We start from the raw sequence: 21,480 nt of genomic DNA on the forward strand, positions 1-21,480 counted from the left end.
ACTGAACTATACTACCCTCCAAGACCTGGTTAATGGTAAAGTACTTCCCTTTTTCTGATGTTGGTTACCCTTGTGATAATTTATATTGGCTATATGTTCCAGTCAGTCATTACATGGAGAAATAAACTAAAATTACTTAATCTTTTAGAAACATAATCAAGGATTCACAAACTATGGCATTTATTTCAGAGCCTTTGCTTACATTTATACAATATATTACATAATTCTTCATTGTTTGCAGATCCTAATATATACTTTATAGCTTTTATTCTATAAGCTTCTTCAACATTTTGCTGTCAACAAATCTTTACAGTCCTGTACAAATTTGAATAACTTGAAACCATTTTCAACAAAATTAGTTACTATAAGCACACACTACAAGACTGAAAATGCTTTTCTTAGAAAAGTTAAATGTAAAGGATTAAAGTTTCTGACACGTTAGCATCTACAACAAAACGCTTCGAAATTCTCACGTCGTATTGCCAGAAAACAAATAAAACATGCCAGCCCCATTCAAAAAAAGTACATAGAACTACAATTAAAACAGTAAAACAGTCTGTACAGTAAAGTACTGTGTATTAACAGTGCCAGATATTAAATAGCTTCAATGAACACATCTGCAATATACAAATGTCTTACAAAAGTGAAGAATTAAATACAAGTGCCAAACAGAACAGAGATTGGAATCATATAACATAAAGTCAATACAAATGAAACAATTTTGCGCTCATTCTGGATTTTATACAAGGCATACAATTATAGGCCTACCACCCCAATTAGCTATTTATACTTAAAATAACAACCATCTTTCTCAGGCAGTTCATATAAACAACCTTCAACCATACTACCACTTTGTTCCTGAAGTCCTTTTGTTGTAGCTCATAATAAAATAAGCAATACAAATGAATTATCTGTATTTAAGGGAAAAGAAACATTTACAAGAAAACACAAAAATATAACTGTTATAATTCATTATGAATAAATATACACTTTGAACTGGCTAGGTACAATCTATACATTGTTTAAGATTTAATACAGTTTATTAGCCATTTTCTTTTTCACACAATGTATATCAAAATTAAAAAAAAATACTGATTTATAGAAAAATGGCAAAGTACAGTAGTTCCATTCCAATTTGAAGGGGCATGAAAAGCCACTGCAAGACCTTTTAGCCTAACTCAAACCTGTAAACATGTTCAGTCTTTTTTAAAGAGAATCTTTAATATTTGGTTATCAGGATTGATGTCTGATAGCCTGTTAACTGCAGGTTTTGAATTTATTCTATGTGCTTGACTTATACAATTAAAGCCACCCTAAGATGACTTGTTTTAAAAAACAATTACCTTGTACAAATGAAAATAGGTTCATATTTTTTCATAAATAAATGGAAAAATATCAAATGTTCCAGCTTTTAACAAAATACAAGGGAATACATATACAGTAAGTTATCCTCTCATGTTCTGGCCCACCCCTAACTATGCTTACTGTATTGTCTCTACAGGCAGTGAAAAGCCTCCATTTGCCACAGTGGGAGGCCTTCAAGTTACCAGACACAATTCCCAGACAAGTTGGAAACAATTATTGCTTGAGGAAAAGCAGTTCATTGTACTTTTTCTTCATAAAAAAGTGCACTTAAGTGCCAAGTCAGCTTGTCAAGAAACAATTTTTAAATATAAAATAGTGCTTGTCTGATATTTTTTTTTTTGTGCCACTGTGCAGTATAAAAAAAAAGACGTGGCCTTTAATAGCCATTAAGTGCAAAGTGCATTAGCAAGTCCTGCTGTCACCTGCACTCAACTGACATTCCATTTTGTGATGCACTGGACATTGATGGTTCAGCTAACGTTAACATAACAGCAGCTGTTATAGAATTGGATGAAGGTGAGGAGGAGGAGGAGGATGTAGCAGCACCTAAAGAAAAGAGAGACCATATTGAAGCTTAATATAGTATATCTAACAACAGAAACTAAAATTCTATTGTATTTTCCAAAGTTGTTTAGCCTAAAGAACAGTCAGTTCTCTCTGTACCACAATATAAAGAAAGAAAACCTAGTTGTCTTTCCAGCAGCTACATGGCCCTCACATAGGGGAGAAATAATGAAAAAGGATGAGCCAAGGATGGCTCCTGTATGGATCAAAGAAAGGGAAAAATTGGGGGTCCAATCAGTAAGCAAGGAAATAAAGTATAGGATACCCTTTCTGCAACAACTGGCAAAAAAAGCTTTGAATTAAACAGGAAAAGCCTTCAACCTACCCCCAAAATATTTTCTCCTCTTCTAATTCCTCCATCATTTTGTACTTGGAATTTTCTCATAAAGTTAAATGGTTATAAGAATTGGAAGTTAACCAGGCATGGTGGTGCATGCCTGTCACTGCAGCTGCATGAAAGACTGAGGCAGCAGGATCCAGTTCAAAGTCAGCATTGGCAACTTCATGAGACCCTATCTTAAATATATACTACATACATATATGCATAAAAGGGCAGGGGATGCATATAGCGCGGTGGTCCCCGAATTGAGGTTTACAGCCATTACCACTCTGATCTTGTTCCTGGATTAAGTCCCCAGAACTGCTTTAAAAAAAGAAAAGGGAAAAAAAAAAAAAGTTATATTTGCCAGAGAGCAGGGGGTCTCCACTGTTAAAAAACTACCAACTGGTTTACAAAGTAAGTAACAGTTGCCTCAGAAAAGTTCTCTCATAGCCGTAAATTAGTAGTTGAAAAGAAGTATTTTTAAAGAGAATCCATTATTCATTCACTACATGATAGGAAATAGGAAACATAAATCTCCCTCTTGTCTAGAACCCTCCTAATCCTCCAAACTCTCTGCTACTATTACCAGTTGCTTCATATTGTTTAAAACTCAGGAAAAAAATGTGGAAAGTTATTGTTCCATGGTCACATTTTTGTAAAGAAAATTGTACCCAGAACATAGCTATACCCATTAATTTATGCATCATGAGAGATTTCAATCAACAACAGAGCTAGTAGTTTCTATACATCTACACATTCCCTCACATTTATGGGCTCTCTACAAAAACTATCTGTATCCCCTGTTCTAGAGAAATTTATCACTAGAATCTTCATGTATGATAAGCAAACTAAAAATCTGTAGGTGTAATAATGCCTTTAAAATCAGGAGTGAATGCAGTGTCTGTTCATCCTACCCGCCTCCCCCCCTCCGCAAGACACACACACTGGGGATGGAACCCAGGGCTTTCCCAGTGAGCTACACATCCCCAAACTTTATTATTTTAAGTCAGAGTCTTGGTGAATTGTTAAACTGGCCAGGCTGAGTTTGAACTTTCAATCCTCCTGCCTCAGCTTCCCAAAGTTCTGAGATTACAGGTGCACACCATAGCACTTGGCCTCCTGACTTTTAAAACAGTGTATTTTAACAGATTGTTTCACATCAGTACAACTTTTTCTTCCCAAGTTTTAATGATAATCAACTATATATCACAACATTTATTTAACTCCTAGTCTTTTGATGTTACCAACAATGGAGTAAATATTTTGTGCTGTACATACAAATTTTTACATATTTTATATACAAAATTTTACATATTTTATTATTCATTGCTTGATCACACTTCATTTTGTTTGGTTTTTGCTTTGTTTTTGAGAGAGTTTCACTGTGTAGCCCACGCTAGCCCCAAACTCTAGCCTAGCATTCCCAGTGCTGAGATTATAGGGGTGTACCACCATTTGCAGCTGATCATACAATTTTATGGTTTCTACCCGGTATTATTTTTGTGGTGGCTGTTCTTGAGACAGGGTCTCCTTATGTTGCCCATGCTAATCTTGAACTCAGATTCTCTTTTGCCTCAACCTCCCAAGCAGCTGGAATTACTATTATTATGTACCACCCACCTTCTATCTGACATTGTAAGTATTACTGTAATAAAACTTTCGTGGCTGTTTTTCCCAGAGAACTAATCTTAGATTAGGAATTATCTATGTTGTAAATATATAGACAGAATGTTTTCCAACAGCTTCCAATAATGCATAAAGATATGAATTTCATTATACTCTTCCTAGAACTGATTTTAGATTTGTATACATGAATGGAATTTTGTTGTTGTTTTTAACATTTTGGTTAAGATTTGCATTTCTTTAGTTTTTGGAACACCACTTTTCTTTTTCTTTTTTTTTTTGAGACAGGGTGTAGCTCAAGATGGCCTGGATTCACTACGTAGCCCAGGCTGACCTCAAACTCATGGCAATCCTCCTGCCTCAGCCTCCCAAGTGCTCAAATTATAGGCCTGTGTCACCACGCCTGACTTTTCTACAGATTTTTAAAACTAATTAGAAATTCTGTTAAAATGCTAACTTCTCAAAGAAACCATCTATTTAGCAGAAATCACTCATTACAGAGATCTGTGATTGATCAAACCTATAGAACACTGTTTTGAAGGAGTCATTTCTGGATCCATGTCTTTTTACACAAAAAACTTCTATTAAAAGAATGCTTTGTTTACATAGAAGTGATATGCTATAGAAAAACCAATAGTTCACTATAATTAGTTTTTCAAATTGTTTTATCCTATCAAATACAGTGGTACTTAGGTTGATAGACTTAACTTATTCCACAATTTTGGAAAAAATGGTCGTGGCCATGTTTGTCACTCAATGTATAATTTGTAAACAAAAATGAATTTACCCAAATGCTTTTGTTTACATACCAAACTTTGTAAACGAGTGTTTCTGAACCAAGTTCCCACTGTATGTAAAACTCGGATTCTGTTCATTGGACAGAATGCTGTAGTATATACTCTGCATTAACATTTAATTTCTCTTTAAATACTCTAATTTATAGATTTTCACCTACTCCACAAATAAAAACCCAAGATGTTTAAGGTGGAAAGTTATGACAGAAAAGTAGAAATAATGAAAGTGCTTCTGAGGGCAGCAACAGTGGCAAAGGAAAAGAGACAGTAAGGCAAAGTCATAAGCTTGTAACGTGTAACACTATGTCATCTATAATTCTAGCACACTGGGAGACTGAGGAAGGAGGACTACAAGTCTGAGCCTAATCTGGGCACCTCAGACACTTAGACATTGTCTAAAAATAAAAAAGGTAGCAATGTAGCTTAGTACCAAAGGTGCTAAGATCAGTCCCCAATACCACACACACACACACACACAAACATGATACAGTAAGTACCCAAATTACAAATTTTTGAGTTGTAAACTTCCCAGGTATATTGTGTAAGACTCACTTTGTCAGTATATGACTGAATCCAGCTTATGAACAATTCTTGTAAATTGGGAACTTACTGTATTCTGTTCTCTCACATCTGTAGTCCCACTTTTATGTGCCCCTCCATACCAAAACTCAGTATTTTCCTAGGTATGTATCTACTTCTTACCTTACCCGCATCCTCAACCTGCTTCAACAAAGCTTTGGTGCCACAGCTCAAAAGGAAAACTTCTTGAAAAGTTGATAGTGTTTCCTACACTGTCAAGTCATTCAACATTTCCTTGGCCTGTCCACAGCTTTTCACAGAGCTCACAACTTGACTCCCTGGTAAACACTTTCTTTTCATGGTCATTGTCTCCTGGCTTTCCTTTTTCTTCTTTATCCAGTGGAAGGCTAACCCTTCACAAATCTTAATGTTTTATCTTCTCAGCTGTACTTTTATTTTTTTAAATTGACAGTGGGGATTGAACCCTGGGGCTCTGCACTGATATACATCTCTAGTCATCTTTTCCTTGTTTTGAGTTAGGGTCTTGCTGAGTCACCAAGTTTCCTTGGTGGGACTCAAACTTGTGATCTTCATTTTGTCTCCCAAAGAGCTGCAATGACAGGTATGCATCACTGCACCTGGCTTCGGCCCCCTTTCTTTTTTCATTTAAAACCTAGCTTGCCCCGTATTTGTATCCCTATTTCTTTTCTAGGAGATCTACTCAAATACTGAGGTTATAACCATTTCAATAACTCATGTATTACAGAGATGCCAATGATTGAAAATTACATTGCTAGTCCTGATTTTGGAGTTACAAACTTACATATCCAACTCTCTATTTCACATTTCCACTTAGATGTGTACAGGCATTTAAGAACTTAAAATAGGTAACACACAACATTTGTCCCTGTTGTACTTCTGAATTCTGCACTTCTGTCTTTTTTTGGTCTGCCCCATTTCCAAAAATGATATAACATGTCAGGTTGTTCCAATTACAACTGTAATTTGTTTTTTTCTTCATCCACCACATCCAACCCATAAGCAAACCTGTTACTTAATTGCTCATCTTTACTTCAATCATCCTGCTCCCAGTCACTATCAGCCCCTATGTGAACTACTGCAATAACCTGTATCACTGATATAGTTTCACCATCAATCTTATCTAGAATCCACTTGTAGAAGACAGTGATACTTAAAAACAGATCATGTCAGCTGGATGCTATAATCTCAGCTACTTGAGAGACCGTAGGATCCCAAGTTTGGGGTCATCCTCGACCAACATTGTAAAATCCTATCTCAAAGTAGTAAGTTAGAAAAGGGATTTGTCATATAACTCAGTGCAAGACCTTGGATTCAATCTCTGGTACTAAAGAAAAAAAAAAAAAACATCTTTTTCCTGTCTAAAACTTCCTTATGCCCATCCATTTCACAAAGAGTAAAATTTAATACCTCTTCTTGGCCTGCATGACCCCATTTGATCTGCCCTCTGCTTAACTTGTTTTTCTTCCACTTTCACACAATGGCTGAATGTCAACAAGTACATTCTGACCTTATAGTCATAGTTCTTAATTTAGGGTGACTTTACCCCACTACATCACCATCACCACCCTGACTTTATAATGGAATGGGGCAAGCAATGTTGTTAATCTTTCTAATACACACAGGGAAGTCCTCTACAGCAAAGAATTATCTGACTGAACATGTCCATAGTGCCACATTTCAGGAACTCTGACTTAGAGATATTTGCTGTTCTCTCTTCTCAGGACTTCTGCTATGAACTCATTTATGCACTACTAAAATATTCCATGTTGTAACCCTCACTGCCAATGTATGTCTATTTAGAGACAGTTAGCTAAGTCACAATCCTTGTAAGTTAAGATTGGTGTTTTTATGCAAAGAAGAGTTATTGAAAATGTCTCTTAAACACAGAGACCATCTAAGGACATATCAAGAAAGTACCCATCTATGAATAAACATGATAGGCCTCAGGAAAAAACAAACCTGCTGGCACCTTAATCTTGGACTTTTAGTCTTTAAGCGCTATGAGAAAATAAAGTTGTGATTTTCCAATTACCTAGTTTGTGGCACTTTGTTACAGCAGCCGAAGCAAAATAAGACAACTTTCCTCCCACATTTTATTTCTCTCACTTTCACTTATCATTCAAATCTTAAATTTTTCTAATCATTTGTAATAGAAAGCACTCCACCCAGTGTAAAAAAAATACACTGTTAGCAGAAATGTTAATGCCAATTATTATATCATTATGCATAATGGTATGAATATTCCTCCAAAGTTAAAAACATTACACTGTTAAAGCTTGTATCTAGATGTACTCCCAAAGCCTCATGTGATCTCACGTGGAGCTTTTTAGCGGTAGTTGGACCTAGTGGGTGTCATGCTGGGATTAAGTATGTGATGCTGAGACTGATTCATGGTTTGATACTAGTATTACGGGTGCCTTACCCCAGTTGTGAGTGCTCCTCACTCTAAGGACAGGTAGTCTGGAATGACAGGGGCTGCTGTTGTTGCCTGCTGCTTGCTACGTCACTGCTTTGCTGCTTTCTGCCTACCATCAACTGTTTGTCCTCTGTGGTGCTCTTCTGCCATGCCAATCTACTTTGGAGCCAGCTGATTATGGACTAAAACCTCTACACACTGTGAGCAACAATAAACCTTTGCTCCTCTAACTTTGGGTGTGGGGCAATTTGCATTAGCAGTGAGAAAAAAGTAAGACACCCATGATCCAGCAATCCCACTACTGAATGTATATCCTAAGGATATGAAATCAGTATGTAAAAAAGATATTAGCACTCTTGTTTTCACAATAGCTAACATATAAAATCAACCTAAGCATGTCTACCAACAAGCAGCTGAAGAAAATAAGTTATATACACGCCAGAAGACTCTTCAGCCATAAAAAGGATGCAATGCTATTCTTTTTAACAAGGATGGACCTGGAGATCATAATGTTAATTATGCAAGGCACAGAAAGATAGCACACAAGTTCACTGTTATATAGACTCTAACAAACTGAGCTCACAGAATTACAAAATAGAACAGTGGTTACCACAGTTGAGCCAAGGCAAAAATTAGTAATGGTTAAATATCACATCCAGGCAGGAAGAATATGCTGTAGTATAATTGAAAACACCTAAAATACAAGATTTTGAAAGTACTCATAACTAAGACATGATCAATGTTTCAATAGATACCCTAAATATCTTGAGGTGATCATTATATAATGTGTAAATGCACTGACACCAAGATTTTTAATTAGCTGTCAATTTTAAAATATTTTTATAAAGCTGGGCATGGTGGCATACTCCTATAATCCCAGCACTCAGGAGGCTGAGATAGGAGAATCATTGCAAATTCTAGACCAGCCTAGACTATGAAGTGAGTCCAAGGCCAGCCTGAACTGCATAGCAAGAGCTTGTCTCAAAAAGACAAACAAACAAAAATAAATTTATGTAAAGTAATAAAGATGAGATTTAAATACTTTATATCCTCAATTTCTTCATAATGCTTTTCACTAAATAGCTATCAATGGGGGCAGAGGGCCGGGATGGGACTGTGAGCTCTAAAGAAAGTAGAATTTGATAAAATTTGATAGATGAGAAAAATTAAGCAGGTAAAATTCAAGTACCTAGGGCCGGGGATTTAGCTCAATGGCATAAGCGCCTGCCTTGCAAATGCATAGTGGTGAGTCTGATCCTCAGTACCCCCCCAAATCAAGTACCTAGATAAAAACACACATGTATAAACCTCATTAACTACAGAGTAATACTAAATTTATTTATGTTAAGTAAGGCAAAAATACTTACTTTCTCTCTCTTTCTTCTTTAAACGTTTTCTCCTCCTATCAATGGAAGCTACTTCAGATTTTAATGACAGATAATGTTTTCTGATTTCTTGCAGTTTTTCTTGAAGAACTGTGATGCGCTCAGCACTTGTCATGTTTTCCAGGTCCGCTGTTGATTTAAATTCTTCATTAATATTATTTTAAAAAGGACTTTTTAAATACAAAACAAAAAGTAAAAGTAAAAGTAAAAGAAAACAATGTGATTGGAGGTTAAAGCATATCAACCGGGCCAGGGATTTAGCTCAGTGGTGTAAGTGCCTGCCTGGTGAATCCAATCCCTGGTACTGGGTGGGGGTGGGGTGGGGTGGGGGGGTGTAGAGCAGCTTTTTAAAAATGCTGCTAAATATTTGTTCCCTAAGGTTATTTTTATTGCCTAGAATAATATCACATACATAATAAATGTATATTTGAATATGTGCAGAATCAAAAAATTACTACCTATATACATGCATATTAGTTTCTAGTTATATATATATATACACACACACACATATATCTTTAAACTGACAGCTAATGTGTATATGTATGTATATATATATATATATATATATATGAAATCACTATTATCATTTACAAATTATCATCAGTGTATCATTTAAAAAATCCCAAACAAGACCAGAAGACACCAAAACATTAAAATAATGTCTGTATATGTATGTATGGGGTAGATGTTGGTTTTGCTATGTAACTCAGGCTGCCCTTAATTTACTACGTAGCCCAGTCTAACCTTAACCTGGCTAGACTTCTTGCATTGGCCTTCCAAGTGCTAGGATTACTGGAAGGTGCCATGCTGCCAGGCTTTAATATTGTATATATTCTTGAGTGAACTATGGATAAATTTTTCTCTTCTGTCCTCTGTTAAAATTTTTTTTATAAATGTGTGTAACTTTTAAATTGCCAGTATTTTTAAAAGCTCTCAACCTTGTAGTCAATGTTCCCATAATACTTGAGGTAGCTGACCATTTAAGAAACACTTTTTAAAAAATTGCCAAGCATAGTAATCTCAGTACTTGGATTACTGAGGCAGAACCTCTATCCTAGCCTACATAGTAAGGCTTTGCCCTGCCCCAACACACATACACAATTATAACAATTTCTCACTTGGATAAAAACAAGGAAAAGGGCAAGTGACACCCACGTATCCAGCTTGAATAATCATTGATCTATGCCAAATTGTGTCTCATTCATACCTCAGTCTACTCTCCATCCCTAACACTATGGTTGATTATTTTTCTCCCCTAGTGTTCCTGGAGATTGAACCCAGGAACCTGTGCAACCTATCACTGAGCTACATCCCCAGTACAACACTGTATTATTGTTTTTTTTTTAAAACAGTAATAGGTATCACAGTATATTTTATCTTTATAATAGTTGTTCTTTCAGTCATGTATATCAAAATAAAATGAAATAAAGAACATTACAGAACTTATCAAAACAATATTGAATAGAGCAGTACCATTAATCATAATAAAGCAAAACAATAATAAAAAATATTTGCCTTCGAAGAGATGGTAGAAGGAAATTCCCCTTATTTGCTATGGTCAACCTCCCAAGAGATGCTTAGATTTCTGGTTCCCATTTGCTAATGGGGGGAGAGACAGGGGAAGGGGGACAGAGGAAATGGGATGTTTGACTCTAGGCCATGCACTAGTAGGTTCACTATTGCTTAGCAGGGAGGGAGGCTGGTTGCTTGGTTTCTCAGCATCCTAAGTTCCAACATGGCGTGGATCTTAGGAAACACTGGTGGTTTCCCGCTGAACACTGTATTATTGTAAAGCAAAGTTCTAATATTGTATCAACAATATCTAGTCATGGAATTGGAGTACAAGTGGTAGATCACTTGCTCAGCACACACAAGGCCCTGTGTTTGGTTCTCAATACCAACAAGAAAATAAATAGTGATGGGATAGGCCTGAACTGCCTATCTCTGCTGTTAGCAATTTGTATATTCAGCTCAAGATCCAAATAAGGTCTATACTCTGCAGCTGGCAACTGTCTCTTAGGATTGGTGCAGATTCTTTTTTAGAGCACAGGCATCAAAAGTAAGATAAAGTATCAACTGCTTAACTGTCAATTTATGTCACTTACACATCTGAAAGCTCCATTTGTAAACTTTGGGTAATCGGTTACCGGGCTCCTTGAGATCAGGATCCTTATCCCCATTCTTTCCACATTTTCCTGGAGACTGTGTCCTTGCAGGAGATTTGGTACTATGGGACTTCAGCCCAGTGGAGACAGATTTGACTGGCTGAGTCTTAGTTACACTTTCACCAGCTGAAAGTTCTTCACTATCACTACTGTTTGCTGAAGGAAAAAAGAAAGGCATTAATTAAAAAGCTAACACTGAATCTGCCACATATTTTAATAGACAATTTAAAATTAAGCATCTGAATTTATAACTATAGTAAAACAATCTGCCTACAAGTGAGAAAATCATACACAAATGCAGAATTACTTTGCTTAAGGAAAAACAAATTCTTACCTGAATAGCCAATAATGTATTTTTCTAAAAGTAATTTTGTAAAAAAAAAATTGGCTGAAATTTTCTATTATATTCAGTAATAACACAAAATATAGCATCTTTTAAACTGACTCCATGTAGAAATTTCTTCATGTTGACACTTTAGGCACTATGCACATAACACTTTCCATTTCTTTTAGCTACAAACTAATAATCATGTGTCACCATATTCACTAAAGAATTCCTTGGGGGAAAAAATGGAATTTCTTTCTGTTGTAGATTATAGAATAATATATACTACTGGTCTCTCCCTTATAAAATTTTATATTATAAAATTATAAAGAATTCATAATTTAATAACCATTACACCTGACTTTGCTAATTAAACTTCAGTACTAAAACAGAAATAATTAATCTTAAGCTTGCCATGAAACTAGGGACAGGATTAGTACTGATACAAATTACCTCTTTCTGGATATAAAGTATTATTTTATTTTTTGGTACTGGGGATTGAACTCACGACCTCACGCTTGCCAGGCAGGTACTTACGCTGCTAAGCTAAATCCCAGGTCTTATGAAGTATTATTTTAAATTCCATCAGAATTAGTTCACTATAATGAATTGTTCTGGCTACCTCATTTTGATTTACCATGGCAGAAGCCCAGTAACTGACATAGGCAAACACAATCAATGGCTATTATCTCTTTATAAATGTTATTTATGGACTCTGAAAATGAGCCCTCTTAGGAAATTTCATTTAAATGGCAAAATCTTAAAGAGAAAACCATTACAGTATAAGAAAAAACTTCTAGAAGCCCAGCAGTTTTACCAAGTAACTGATGACCAATCTGGCATATATTTATTGATTCTTCATTTAAAAAGTCACATTAAAAAAAAAAAAAAAAAAAAAAAACCAAAAACCATTAAAACCAAAACAGGTTCTCAAAGCCTAAAAGGTATTCCAAACAGTAAAAGTACATAGCCAACTCCTCCCACTGTGATGTCCTGGGAACAAAGAAGCTCTAGCACTCTTTTATAGATCTTATGAGAACTCCCTCCCCCAACACTCCCATTGCTGCTCTGGAACCCCTGACAATTCCTAGCTAAGCCACCCAAGGCTCAGCCCCACTCTATCACTGGGCTGCCTCAGACTCTGGGCCCCAAGGGATGCCATATTCACCGCCTGGAAGTCATATGGGCTCAGCAGAACCTCAGGGAGCTGGCCGAATAACCCTTTTCTGCACTGAAGTGCAGCCAAGCCGGCTGCTAGCAAAGGTCAGGCAGTGGAGGTGGCAGGAATCTCCTGGAAGAGCAGCAGGAGGTCAGTGTGGGGCACCTGAAAAAAAATTCTTTACATATTTTCTGCTTCTTAGTTGTCTACAAAAAGAAGAGATCAAATGTGCAGTCCTCAGTATTACATTCTCTGCAGGTGGATGAACTGTCACAGCTTAAAGTCTTTAATTGGAGCACACTAAGCAGGAGTTTGTAGCTTCTCTCAGGTCACACGGTTTGGGGTGCCAAAGACAAATGTCACAGACTGGAATTCATGGAATTATTCCTCTAAGGCTTTTGACTGTATAACTGCAAGCTGATTTTGCCTTGAAGAATAACTAACAATCAAGTTCATTTTAATAATAAAAATAATGCGTAATTCTAATATTTAACAATATGTGACATAGAAAACAAGTAGAAAGCACTCAATACTATAAACAACGTTTACATTATGCTGGTTATTATTTTCAAAAAGATTACCTGAACATTTACCAGATGTCAATACTACAGCTGTACATTCTAAAATTTATCTAGAATCAGAAAAGTTCTGTGTGATTTTTTTACTGAGATTGGTGATCAAATCAAATGTTGGTCTATGCCATATCCTGAATATCCTTTTATTAATAGCAGAAAATGTACACACTATAGTTTTCTTATCTTAAAAATTAGAGAGAGGTTTCACACTTACTGCCTTTTCCCTTCTTTTTGTTATTTACCACTGTTGCTTTATGGCTTCTTTTCTGCTTTTTTGATACGCTTCCACCTCCCTGAGTATCTTTCACTCTTTTCTGACCTGTAGAGGCTAGAACGAAAAAGAAATTAAGTAACACAAAATAAAATCAAACATTGCCCAGGTATTAGTTTCTCATTGTAGAAAAAAATTTAAAAACTTGATGCTCTTTATGAGCTTTATAAATGATCACTAAAATTACTACAAATTTTTAATACACTATTATTGATGAAGCTGAGTTCTTGCATATAATAAAACTTAGGTTTTACTAAGTATGTAGCAGCCTTCTTAGAAAATTCAAATAAATGATGAAAGGAGTTTTCAATACAAATTGGGAATTTATGAGTCTAGTAATTCAAAAACAGTATACACTACACACTAAAAATAACTAAAATTTGTTAGGGTTCAGTAAAACCAAATTAAGATTTAGTTACAAGATGAAATGTTAATGAATATAATTTTCAAGTGCTACAATAGTAATGCGATTAATTTTAGCAATAATCCACATTTTTTGTTTTTATACATGTATTTCAAGAATAATCTGGCTCCTAGGACACTGGTTAGTTAACATATATACTATTTACAAACCCAGCATGGTAATCCTAAGAAACACTCCATCTTCTTGGTGAGAAATTATTTCAAAATATTATATATAAATGTTATATATAGAGCAAGATCTATCTTCACTAACATCCTTGTAGCATTTATCTGTACTATTTATGAGGTCCTTAGTCTCTCTTACAATTCTGTATCTAATTATATAATTTATTTTACTCTCAGACTACAAAATAAATGTTTCCTGCCAGAAACTGAAATCTTCATTTGTTCTAATATCAGATAACATAACACATATATAAATTATAGTATCAGATAATGTAACACATTATATAAATTTATTGGTCTTGTTACCAATGTTGGAATGAATCATCAGTGTACATAACATGGCTATCTAGGTTAAAAATGGGACAGATTATTCACTAAAACGTCCTATTTTTTTTTTAATGGATCATATCTTACTTGTAATTTTTTTCAGTTTTAATACAAGAACTTAAATGAAACACAAAGGAGACACAGAAGCTTCAAAATTGCCAGATTTCAATTTGAAAAACTTCATGTAAGCTACCTTAGAGGCAAAAACTAAATCTATATAGTAGAAACTACATTTTTACTTTATTTAATATAATGTGGATTCTCCAATATTCTTAGTAGAAAAATTAATTAAAATGAGGTCATATAAATAGGTGCACAAGACAGTCTTGTATGAGGGTACACATCTGTATTCCCAGCAATCTGTGAGGCAAAGGTAGGAGGATCACAAATTTGAGCTTAGCCTGGGCAACTCAGCAAGATCCTGTATCAAAACAAAAATATATTTGATCCTAGCCAAAGAAAAAATATAAACAAAAGGGGTGAGGATGTAGCTCAGTGTAAAGACCTTGAATTTAATCCTCAGTATCAAAAAAAGTACATTAAAAAAGGTGCAGTATTTATTTTCTAGTTATAAATTCTAAAAATTTCTGTAGAATAATGCTTTAATTTGATAAAGCAGATGGTCCTTTCTTACCCTAAATCAGAGTACTTCATTCTCTTTTTATTTAGTACTCTTTACAATGGAAGACTGTTTCAAAGCCAAGTGTCAGCCTACAGTGTACTGATTTAAAAGCAACTGAGGAAGTGGTTTATAAGAAAAATGATGACAGTATATGGCCTTGGCACCATCGGAAGGCAATAATACTTTTGGTAAGTTATTATCTGAATTTTCACCTTTAACTTCTTCATGGAAAATGAAAAAAGTATTACTGCAGGCTATTAACATATACCTTATTCCTTCAGTTTGGAAGCTATGTATCTAAGAAAGCATCAAATTCCTTTACAAACTCACACAAGTTAGTCAGGCTTGAAAATCAGTTTGACACGGTTGTCTGAGGAAAGCAGTGCCTGGACAGTTGTGGTTGCTCCAAACCCCTACATACAGTATTTGGTTAAGGGTGGAGGGGTCTGTCAATAAATCAAAATGTTTGTGAGAAACTGCACAATACAATTTCAAAAACAATGTTACAGAAATACACTTAAGCTGCTTATGCCATATAGTCAACCAGTGCATATAATGACTTTCAAACAGGTTGGGCTTTGGGTCTAAGGTGTAATTTCTAAGTATGTGCTCTGGTCCTGCTGAAATGTCATGGACACTTCAGGCACAGGACACTAAAGCTTTCTCAAGCTTTTAAATGCATCTGATATTATTTTTTAAGTTATCTTCCAAATTTTCACTTTTATTGTGTTCATGTAACATTTAGGCTTCACATTACAAGATACACTGTTAAATGACTGAGACCTTAAGAGGCAAATCCAAAAATAAGTCACAGAGACATTTTCTTCCTCACCTTTTTCAGGATGTTCTGGTTCTGGCTGATTGCTACTGCTGGAGCTCACACTGGCATCAAAGCCTGCTGGCGAGCTATTTCCTTCAGACTGGAGGTCTTGGAGCTCTCCTGCAACACTATCCACCTCAATTGTGCTATCAGTTTCACTCTTGATACTACGAACTTCTTCATGGTTTGGAGCCAGGGGCTCTGACACTGTGACAGAAGACTGCTGCTGACTAGCTTCCGTTACAGTGACTGATGAAGGCGACTCAGGTGTGGTAGGAGGTGTATTTAGCACTGAATTACTGCCACTACTTGGAAATTCTGCCTTTCTCTCACTGACCTCAGTTTTTTCTTCCATGGGCTTATTATCAACACTAACTGGTGTTGGTTTTTCTAGCTCAACACTGGGGCAACAGCTCTCCTCTTCAGTTACAGTTCGCAGTGACTCCTCTGCCACTCCCTCCTCAGGGGTAGGATGGGGTGGGGAAGCTGCAGCCTCAGTATCAGAATCTGAAAAAAGCTCCTTCAGGGTTTTCTTAGGCCACTGTCCCTGAATACTTGACCAGACATCTTTTCGATCTTTAGCCCTGCTGTTCTGAAGTCTTTCATCAGAATTATTTAAAAGTTTTATCCTTTTTTCAGCCACTTCTGAAAATCCTGAATAGAAACCAGTTGTCCGCAGTGATTTTCTCTTCTCCTCCAAACCATTGTATTTCTTGGTTGGTGTCATCTTTGCTTTTGATTTTTCTTCTTCATCTTCATCTGAAGAGCTATTGCTACTATTTTCCATGCAAAGTGATTCTTTGTTTTTAGCTCTCTCTTCCTTTTTGCCAGGTGACCCAGTTTTTAAACACTCTTCTGTATTGCAATACCTCCTTTTACCACGTTTTATTTGTGACTTTGAAGATTTATCTGTTGTGTCCTTCTTGACATCTTTTCTCTTTTTTGTGACATCATCTTCATCTTCATAATCACTATCTTCTGATATTCCTTCCATATCTTTTCTTAAACTTTCTGGAGATTTTGACATTGGTTTGGATATTACCAAATCTGTGTGAACTTTGTTTTCTTCCAGCAAAGATGAACTGTTCTGTTCTTCCTTTGAAATAGGTTCATTTCTGGTATGGGTCAAATGATCTAATATTTTAGATTCCTCTTTACTCTTATTATCAATGGTCTGACCACCTCTCTCATCTTCTTGCTCACTATCTTCAGCAGAACTTTCAGAAGCTACAAAAGAGGGAAGAAAAATGTAAACTTTGCTATGTTACCAGTACCTTATGTATTATCTCCTAAATTAGAAGTCACCCCAGGGACACTGGGTATAGTGGCACATGCCTGAAATCACAGCACATGGGAGGCTGAGGCAGGAGGACTGCTGTGAGTTCAAGGTCAGCCTGAACTGCATAATGAAACCCTGTCTCAAACCCCCTCCAAATAAAAGCCACCCCATGGTGCTAGCTTTTATGCCACTTTACTGATGGAAGAAAGTTGTTTCAAAGAGATTAAGATATTCCAATGCAGAAAAGTTCTATTACCATGTCACTGTGGTAGTTAAATCACTGTTAAATGGTAGTTAAATAGTTAATAGTTAAATCTTTTGCCAAAACTCAATTTCACTTTAATATATAAATTATTCCTCAATAAAACAGCTTGTATAAGAAAAAAATTTCTCCAAATTTACATGACCAGAGTATGACACAAAAGCATGTAGGAAGCTAAGAGTTCTTGAAAGTTAAACTGGTCCAATTTTAAACATTAACAAGTTAAGCATTACAGCAGTCAACCATTATAACTGTCAAATAGTCATAAAGGGACCAGCAGTAGAGGAACTTTCTTAAAAAATTACAGTAAAAATTAAAAACCTTTTTAAAAGAAAAGCTGGAGTATCCTGAAAAATGGTACAATATTAAAATACTAAATGATAAAGAATCAGTAAAATATAGAGAAGAAAACAAAATCAATCTAAAAGACTTCCTCAAACACAAACACAAGATTCTATTAAATATATACTGCACAGAAGGAAAACACTACACAAAAGGCATATCTTTTTGTGAAATTTTAGGAAATTAAAAACAAAGAATTGAGATTCAGTGGGGTGGGGGATCCAAAATCAATGAAAACAAGTCACTTAGGAATTTAAAGAGCTCTATAGACTTCACAGAAGCAAGACTAGTAGCCAAAAACAATTAACGATAATAAAATCTAACTCAATTGTTACAGTACAAATATCCCCTCTAAAATTCATACAAAAATTTAATTGCCACTGTGACAGTATGGGGAGTTAGTTGATCCTTTAAGACATGATTAGGTCATGCAGACTCTACTCCACGCTTAGAATAGATCAATGTCATTAACACAGGCCTAGTTTAGTTACTTCATAAATTTCTGTTATAAAAGTGTCTTTCTCATATTCTCGCAAATGCTTACTCTCCCCATGATGCCCTTGCCATGTTAGAACACAACAATAAGAATCTCACCAGATCCAGAACTTTGGGTAAGAGTATGGCATTCTGTTAAACCAGCAGATAACACTGAGCTTTAAACAGAATAAACTGAAGAATAAATAACATTATTTACAGTGTCTAAAAATTTACCTTCCTTCTCCTATACCTAGGTGACACTACTCCACCAAAATGACACTGAGGTAGTATTAAGACCAAGACATCAAAAACAAAGTAATTTGAAGAATACTGAAGAGAGAGCCCTAGAATAGATCTATCCACTGACCCATTCTATCAATCCATCTATACCTCTCCTCTTTCCTCTCTCTACCCATAGCATGAATCTATCTTCCTAAGAAGAGAACTAAGTATTAGATGCAAAGAAAACCAGTTCAGACTAGCACAGTGCTATTTCCAAAGTCAGTCAGACAGGCGTATCTGATTAAGCTGACTGCTGTCACTATACAATTTTGAAGCAGGTTAATGCCCTGTTTTTTAAATTCTTTAATTTGTTTTGTCCATGTGCTAATTATATTCCAACTCTTCCTTCCATGTCTTATGTTATCTCTACCTGGATCAACCGACTTGATTGCATTCAGCAGAAAATTTTGATCTACTTCTGAAAGCTAGAAGTAAATATCTAATCTTCATACAAGAAAATGCAGCAGAAACTGCTATTCCCACAGTACACTTTCAATGGTCATCCACTGTAACTATGTCAGATTTGCCAACTATAATACGCCTCTGTTTCCCAGAACTCACATATAATCTTATCCCACTGAATTCCACAGAGATGCTTTTGTAAACTCTCACAGAAACTAAATCTAAATCAGAATACAACCTAGGGATTCTATTTAGAGAGCACTATTAGGGAGCCTTCATCTAAGCTTTCTTTCAAATATCTTGGTGCTTGGTTTAAAAAAAAAAAAAGATTAAGAATGTCATCTTTAGGAATACACATATCTGTAACAGAATTACTCAAAAAAAGAAAAACTATAAAGCCAGGCATAGTGATGCATACCTATAATCCCAATGCAGGCTCAGGCAGGAAGACTGTGAGTTAGAACTAGCCTGGACATCTTAGTGAGACTGTGTCTTAAAATAAAAAAAAAAAAAGATCTGGGAATGTAGTTCAGTGCAGAGGTCACTGGTTAAATCCCAGCTCCAAATATTTTTATGTAAATCCTATTTTGCTCAAAACTGTGGATACCTACTATATATTGTTTTTCTTTAAGCCTACACTATGCTATATGAAAGATACACTATGCTATATGAAAGATACACTAGTAGACAAAATCTAATTTAGAATGCTGTGTAGCTATAGTGTATGAAGGTATACTCAAATATTTCAAGGGAAGAGACACTATGGTAACTACTGTTATGTCAGGTTGTCTTGTGATGAAACACTATGTTGCTTAAATTGTTCTGTTCTGATCTGTTGTTATGTCCTCTTTTATCTTTTAAAATTAAAAAAAAGAATGCTGTGTAGCATGTAGTTTATAAAATGAATTCATATAAATACCCATGTAAAACAAGGCACGAAAACCAATTGTCACTACATTCAAAATAAAACCCAAAAGCCAAGTCGTGAGCAATATAAAATTTAAGGAGATAAATTCTTTTATTTAATTTACAGATCAGATACTTCTCCTTTCCTGTCTCTTACTATTCCTCACTACTTCTATTATTTGATACATATTCCATTCTACTTTATACACAGTATTAAGTCATATGCTATCTTAAAGATAATAGATGTACTCAAGCAAAGGTTAGTGTACTTTACAAAAGACTGCTAATATAGATTTATAATCTGACACTGTATAACAAACTATACTTTCCATGGCAACAGAAAAGGTAGTGCCTAAAAAGGCAGGGTAACAGTGCTCTAAGTTGAATGTTACACTGTTAACTAAACTTCTAACAATTTGATAGTCACTGAATTACCATTATAGAAATTAACTTATAGAAACTAAAACCCAATACTTGCAGGCAACAGAATGTTACATTTACCTTGAAGTCCATTAAGGATGGAAGTAATTTCTATGGACTTAATATGAGCTGTATCAGAGTTTTTGGCATCAGTAAGATCCAGTTTGGACACCATCTCAGGAGATGGATTTGTCTGAAATGGTGGTTTTGACAAGCGTCGAAGTTTACAGTTTTTGGGAGAGTATTTTTCATCTTTGTCTTTTTCTTTGTCTAATTTATTCTGGGTTAAAGAAGAAAAAGTAGTTCATGTTAGTCATATATTTCATGAGGTATTTATTCATAACAATGTTAATACCATTTTTAGCTCTAAGTCACAGCATATACTATTAAATAATTAACAAAATGAAAGTGGCTTTTTTTAAAGTTATTCTTATACTCAGAATGAAATTTAATAGTGGAATCAAAATAGCATTTAGAACAGCAAATATATACTGCCAATAATTGATGTTACAAACTCTTCAAACTTCAATAATTTCAAATTAAATATTTATCAGAAACACTCAATTTAAATCTGCTTGTCTTAAATTTTAACATTCATTATAAAATATGAATTAGGAATGACAATATTCCATACCTTCTCTCAACTAACAACTGGAACGAACTGAACAAAAAAGATCTCTTACAAGATCAAGTCAGGGGCCACCTTCCTAGCTCACTGAAAGTTTAATATTTCAGAAAAGATATATGACATTTACTTAAACTCTATTTACCAATGCCAAGGCCAATATATATCTTGGAAACAATCTCAAAAATTTGTTTCAAAAAAATTTACTGAAAAAATATAATGTATACAGCTGACTAAAGCATGAGTTAGCAGCAAATAATTTTCAAGTCCTATTATATAGTCAAGACTACACAATTTGAGTGATTATATTTATAACTCTCCTGAAGATGATATATAACTAGTATCACTCTAGATGCACAGAAGTTTCTCCGAAGTGGTCCCTGGCCTAGTGATACTAGAATTTTCCTGGAACCAACCTCAGATTTACTATACCAAAAAGTTTAGGACAGGATTGTGCAATCTGAGTTTTAAAGAGTTCTCCATGTGATTCTGATATATGCTCCAGGGTGAGAACCACGGTCTTAGAACAGGTAAGGCTGTCAGAATATACCAGAAAATTGTGTAAGTTCAGGTAGACTTCCATAGCCTGTCAATGGTTAT

General features: G+C 35.2%; 1 protein-coding gene and 1 long non-coding RNA gene across 8 annotated transcripts in view; one reads left to right on the top strand and one right to left on the bottom strand.

Annotated features, from left to right (window-relative positions):
• LOC106028456 (uncharacterized) overlaps window positions 1–21,480 on the top strand; it is a 39,965-nt gene that overhangs the window by 4,039 nt on the left and 14,446 nt on the right. For both annotated transcript variants that reach the window (XR_010051242.1, XR_001202074.3), the window contains exon 2: window positions 15,113–15,253. This is a non-coding gene — a long non-coding RNA (uncharacterized LOC106028456). The remainder of the gene's footprint in view (window positions 1–15,112; window positions 15,254–21,480) is intronic.
• Window positions 157–21,480, bottom strand: part of Arid4b (AT-rich interaction domain 4B) — a 134,381-nt gene continuing 113,057 nt past the window's right edge. For 3 of the 6 annotated variants that reach the window (XM_063260064.1, XM_063260063.1, XM_063260062.1), the window contains 6 exons: window positions 20,337–20,535; window positions 15,898–17,112; window positions 13,472–13,585; window positions 11,139–11,354; window positions 9,013–9,159; window positions 157–1,911 (listed from right to left, as the gene is read on the bottom strand). In XM_063260064.1, coding sequence (XP_063116134.1) covers window positions 1,784–1,911; window positions 9,013–9,159; window positions 11,139–11,354; window positions 13,472–13,585; window positions 15,898–17,112; window positions 20,337–20,535 — 2,019 coding nt within the window. In that variant the 3' untranslated portion in view covers window positions 157–1,783. Of the gene's footprint in view, window positions 1,912–9,012; window positions 9,160–11,138; window positions 11,355–12,691; window positions 12,848–13,471; window positions 13,586–15,395; window positions 15,512–15,897; window positions 17,113–20,336; window positions 20,536–21,480 lie in introns of those variants that run through there. The other 3 variants (XM_063260065.1, XM_063260066.1, XM_063260067.1) reach the window with 3 other exon arrangements.

The sequence above is a fragment of the Cavia porcellus genome, unplaced genomic scaffold, assembly GCF_034190915.1.
Source record: "Cavia porcellus strain 051 isolate PalLab524CR breed Dunkin Hartley unplaced genomic scaffold, mCavPor4.1 scaffold_13, whole genome shotgun sequence".
Lineage (NCBI taxonomy): Eukaryota > Metazoa > Chordata > Mammalia > Rodentia > Caviidae > Cavia > Cavia porcellus.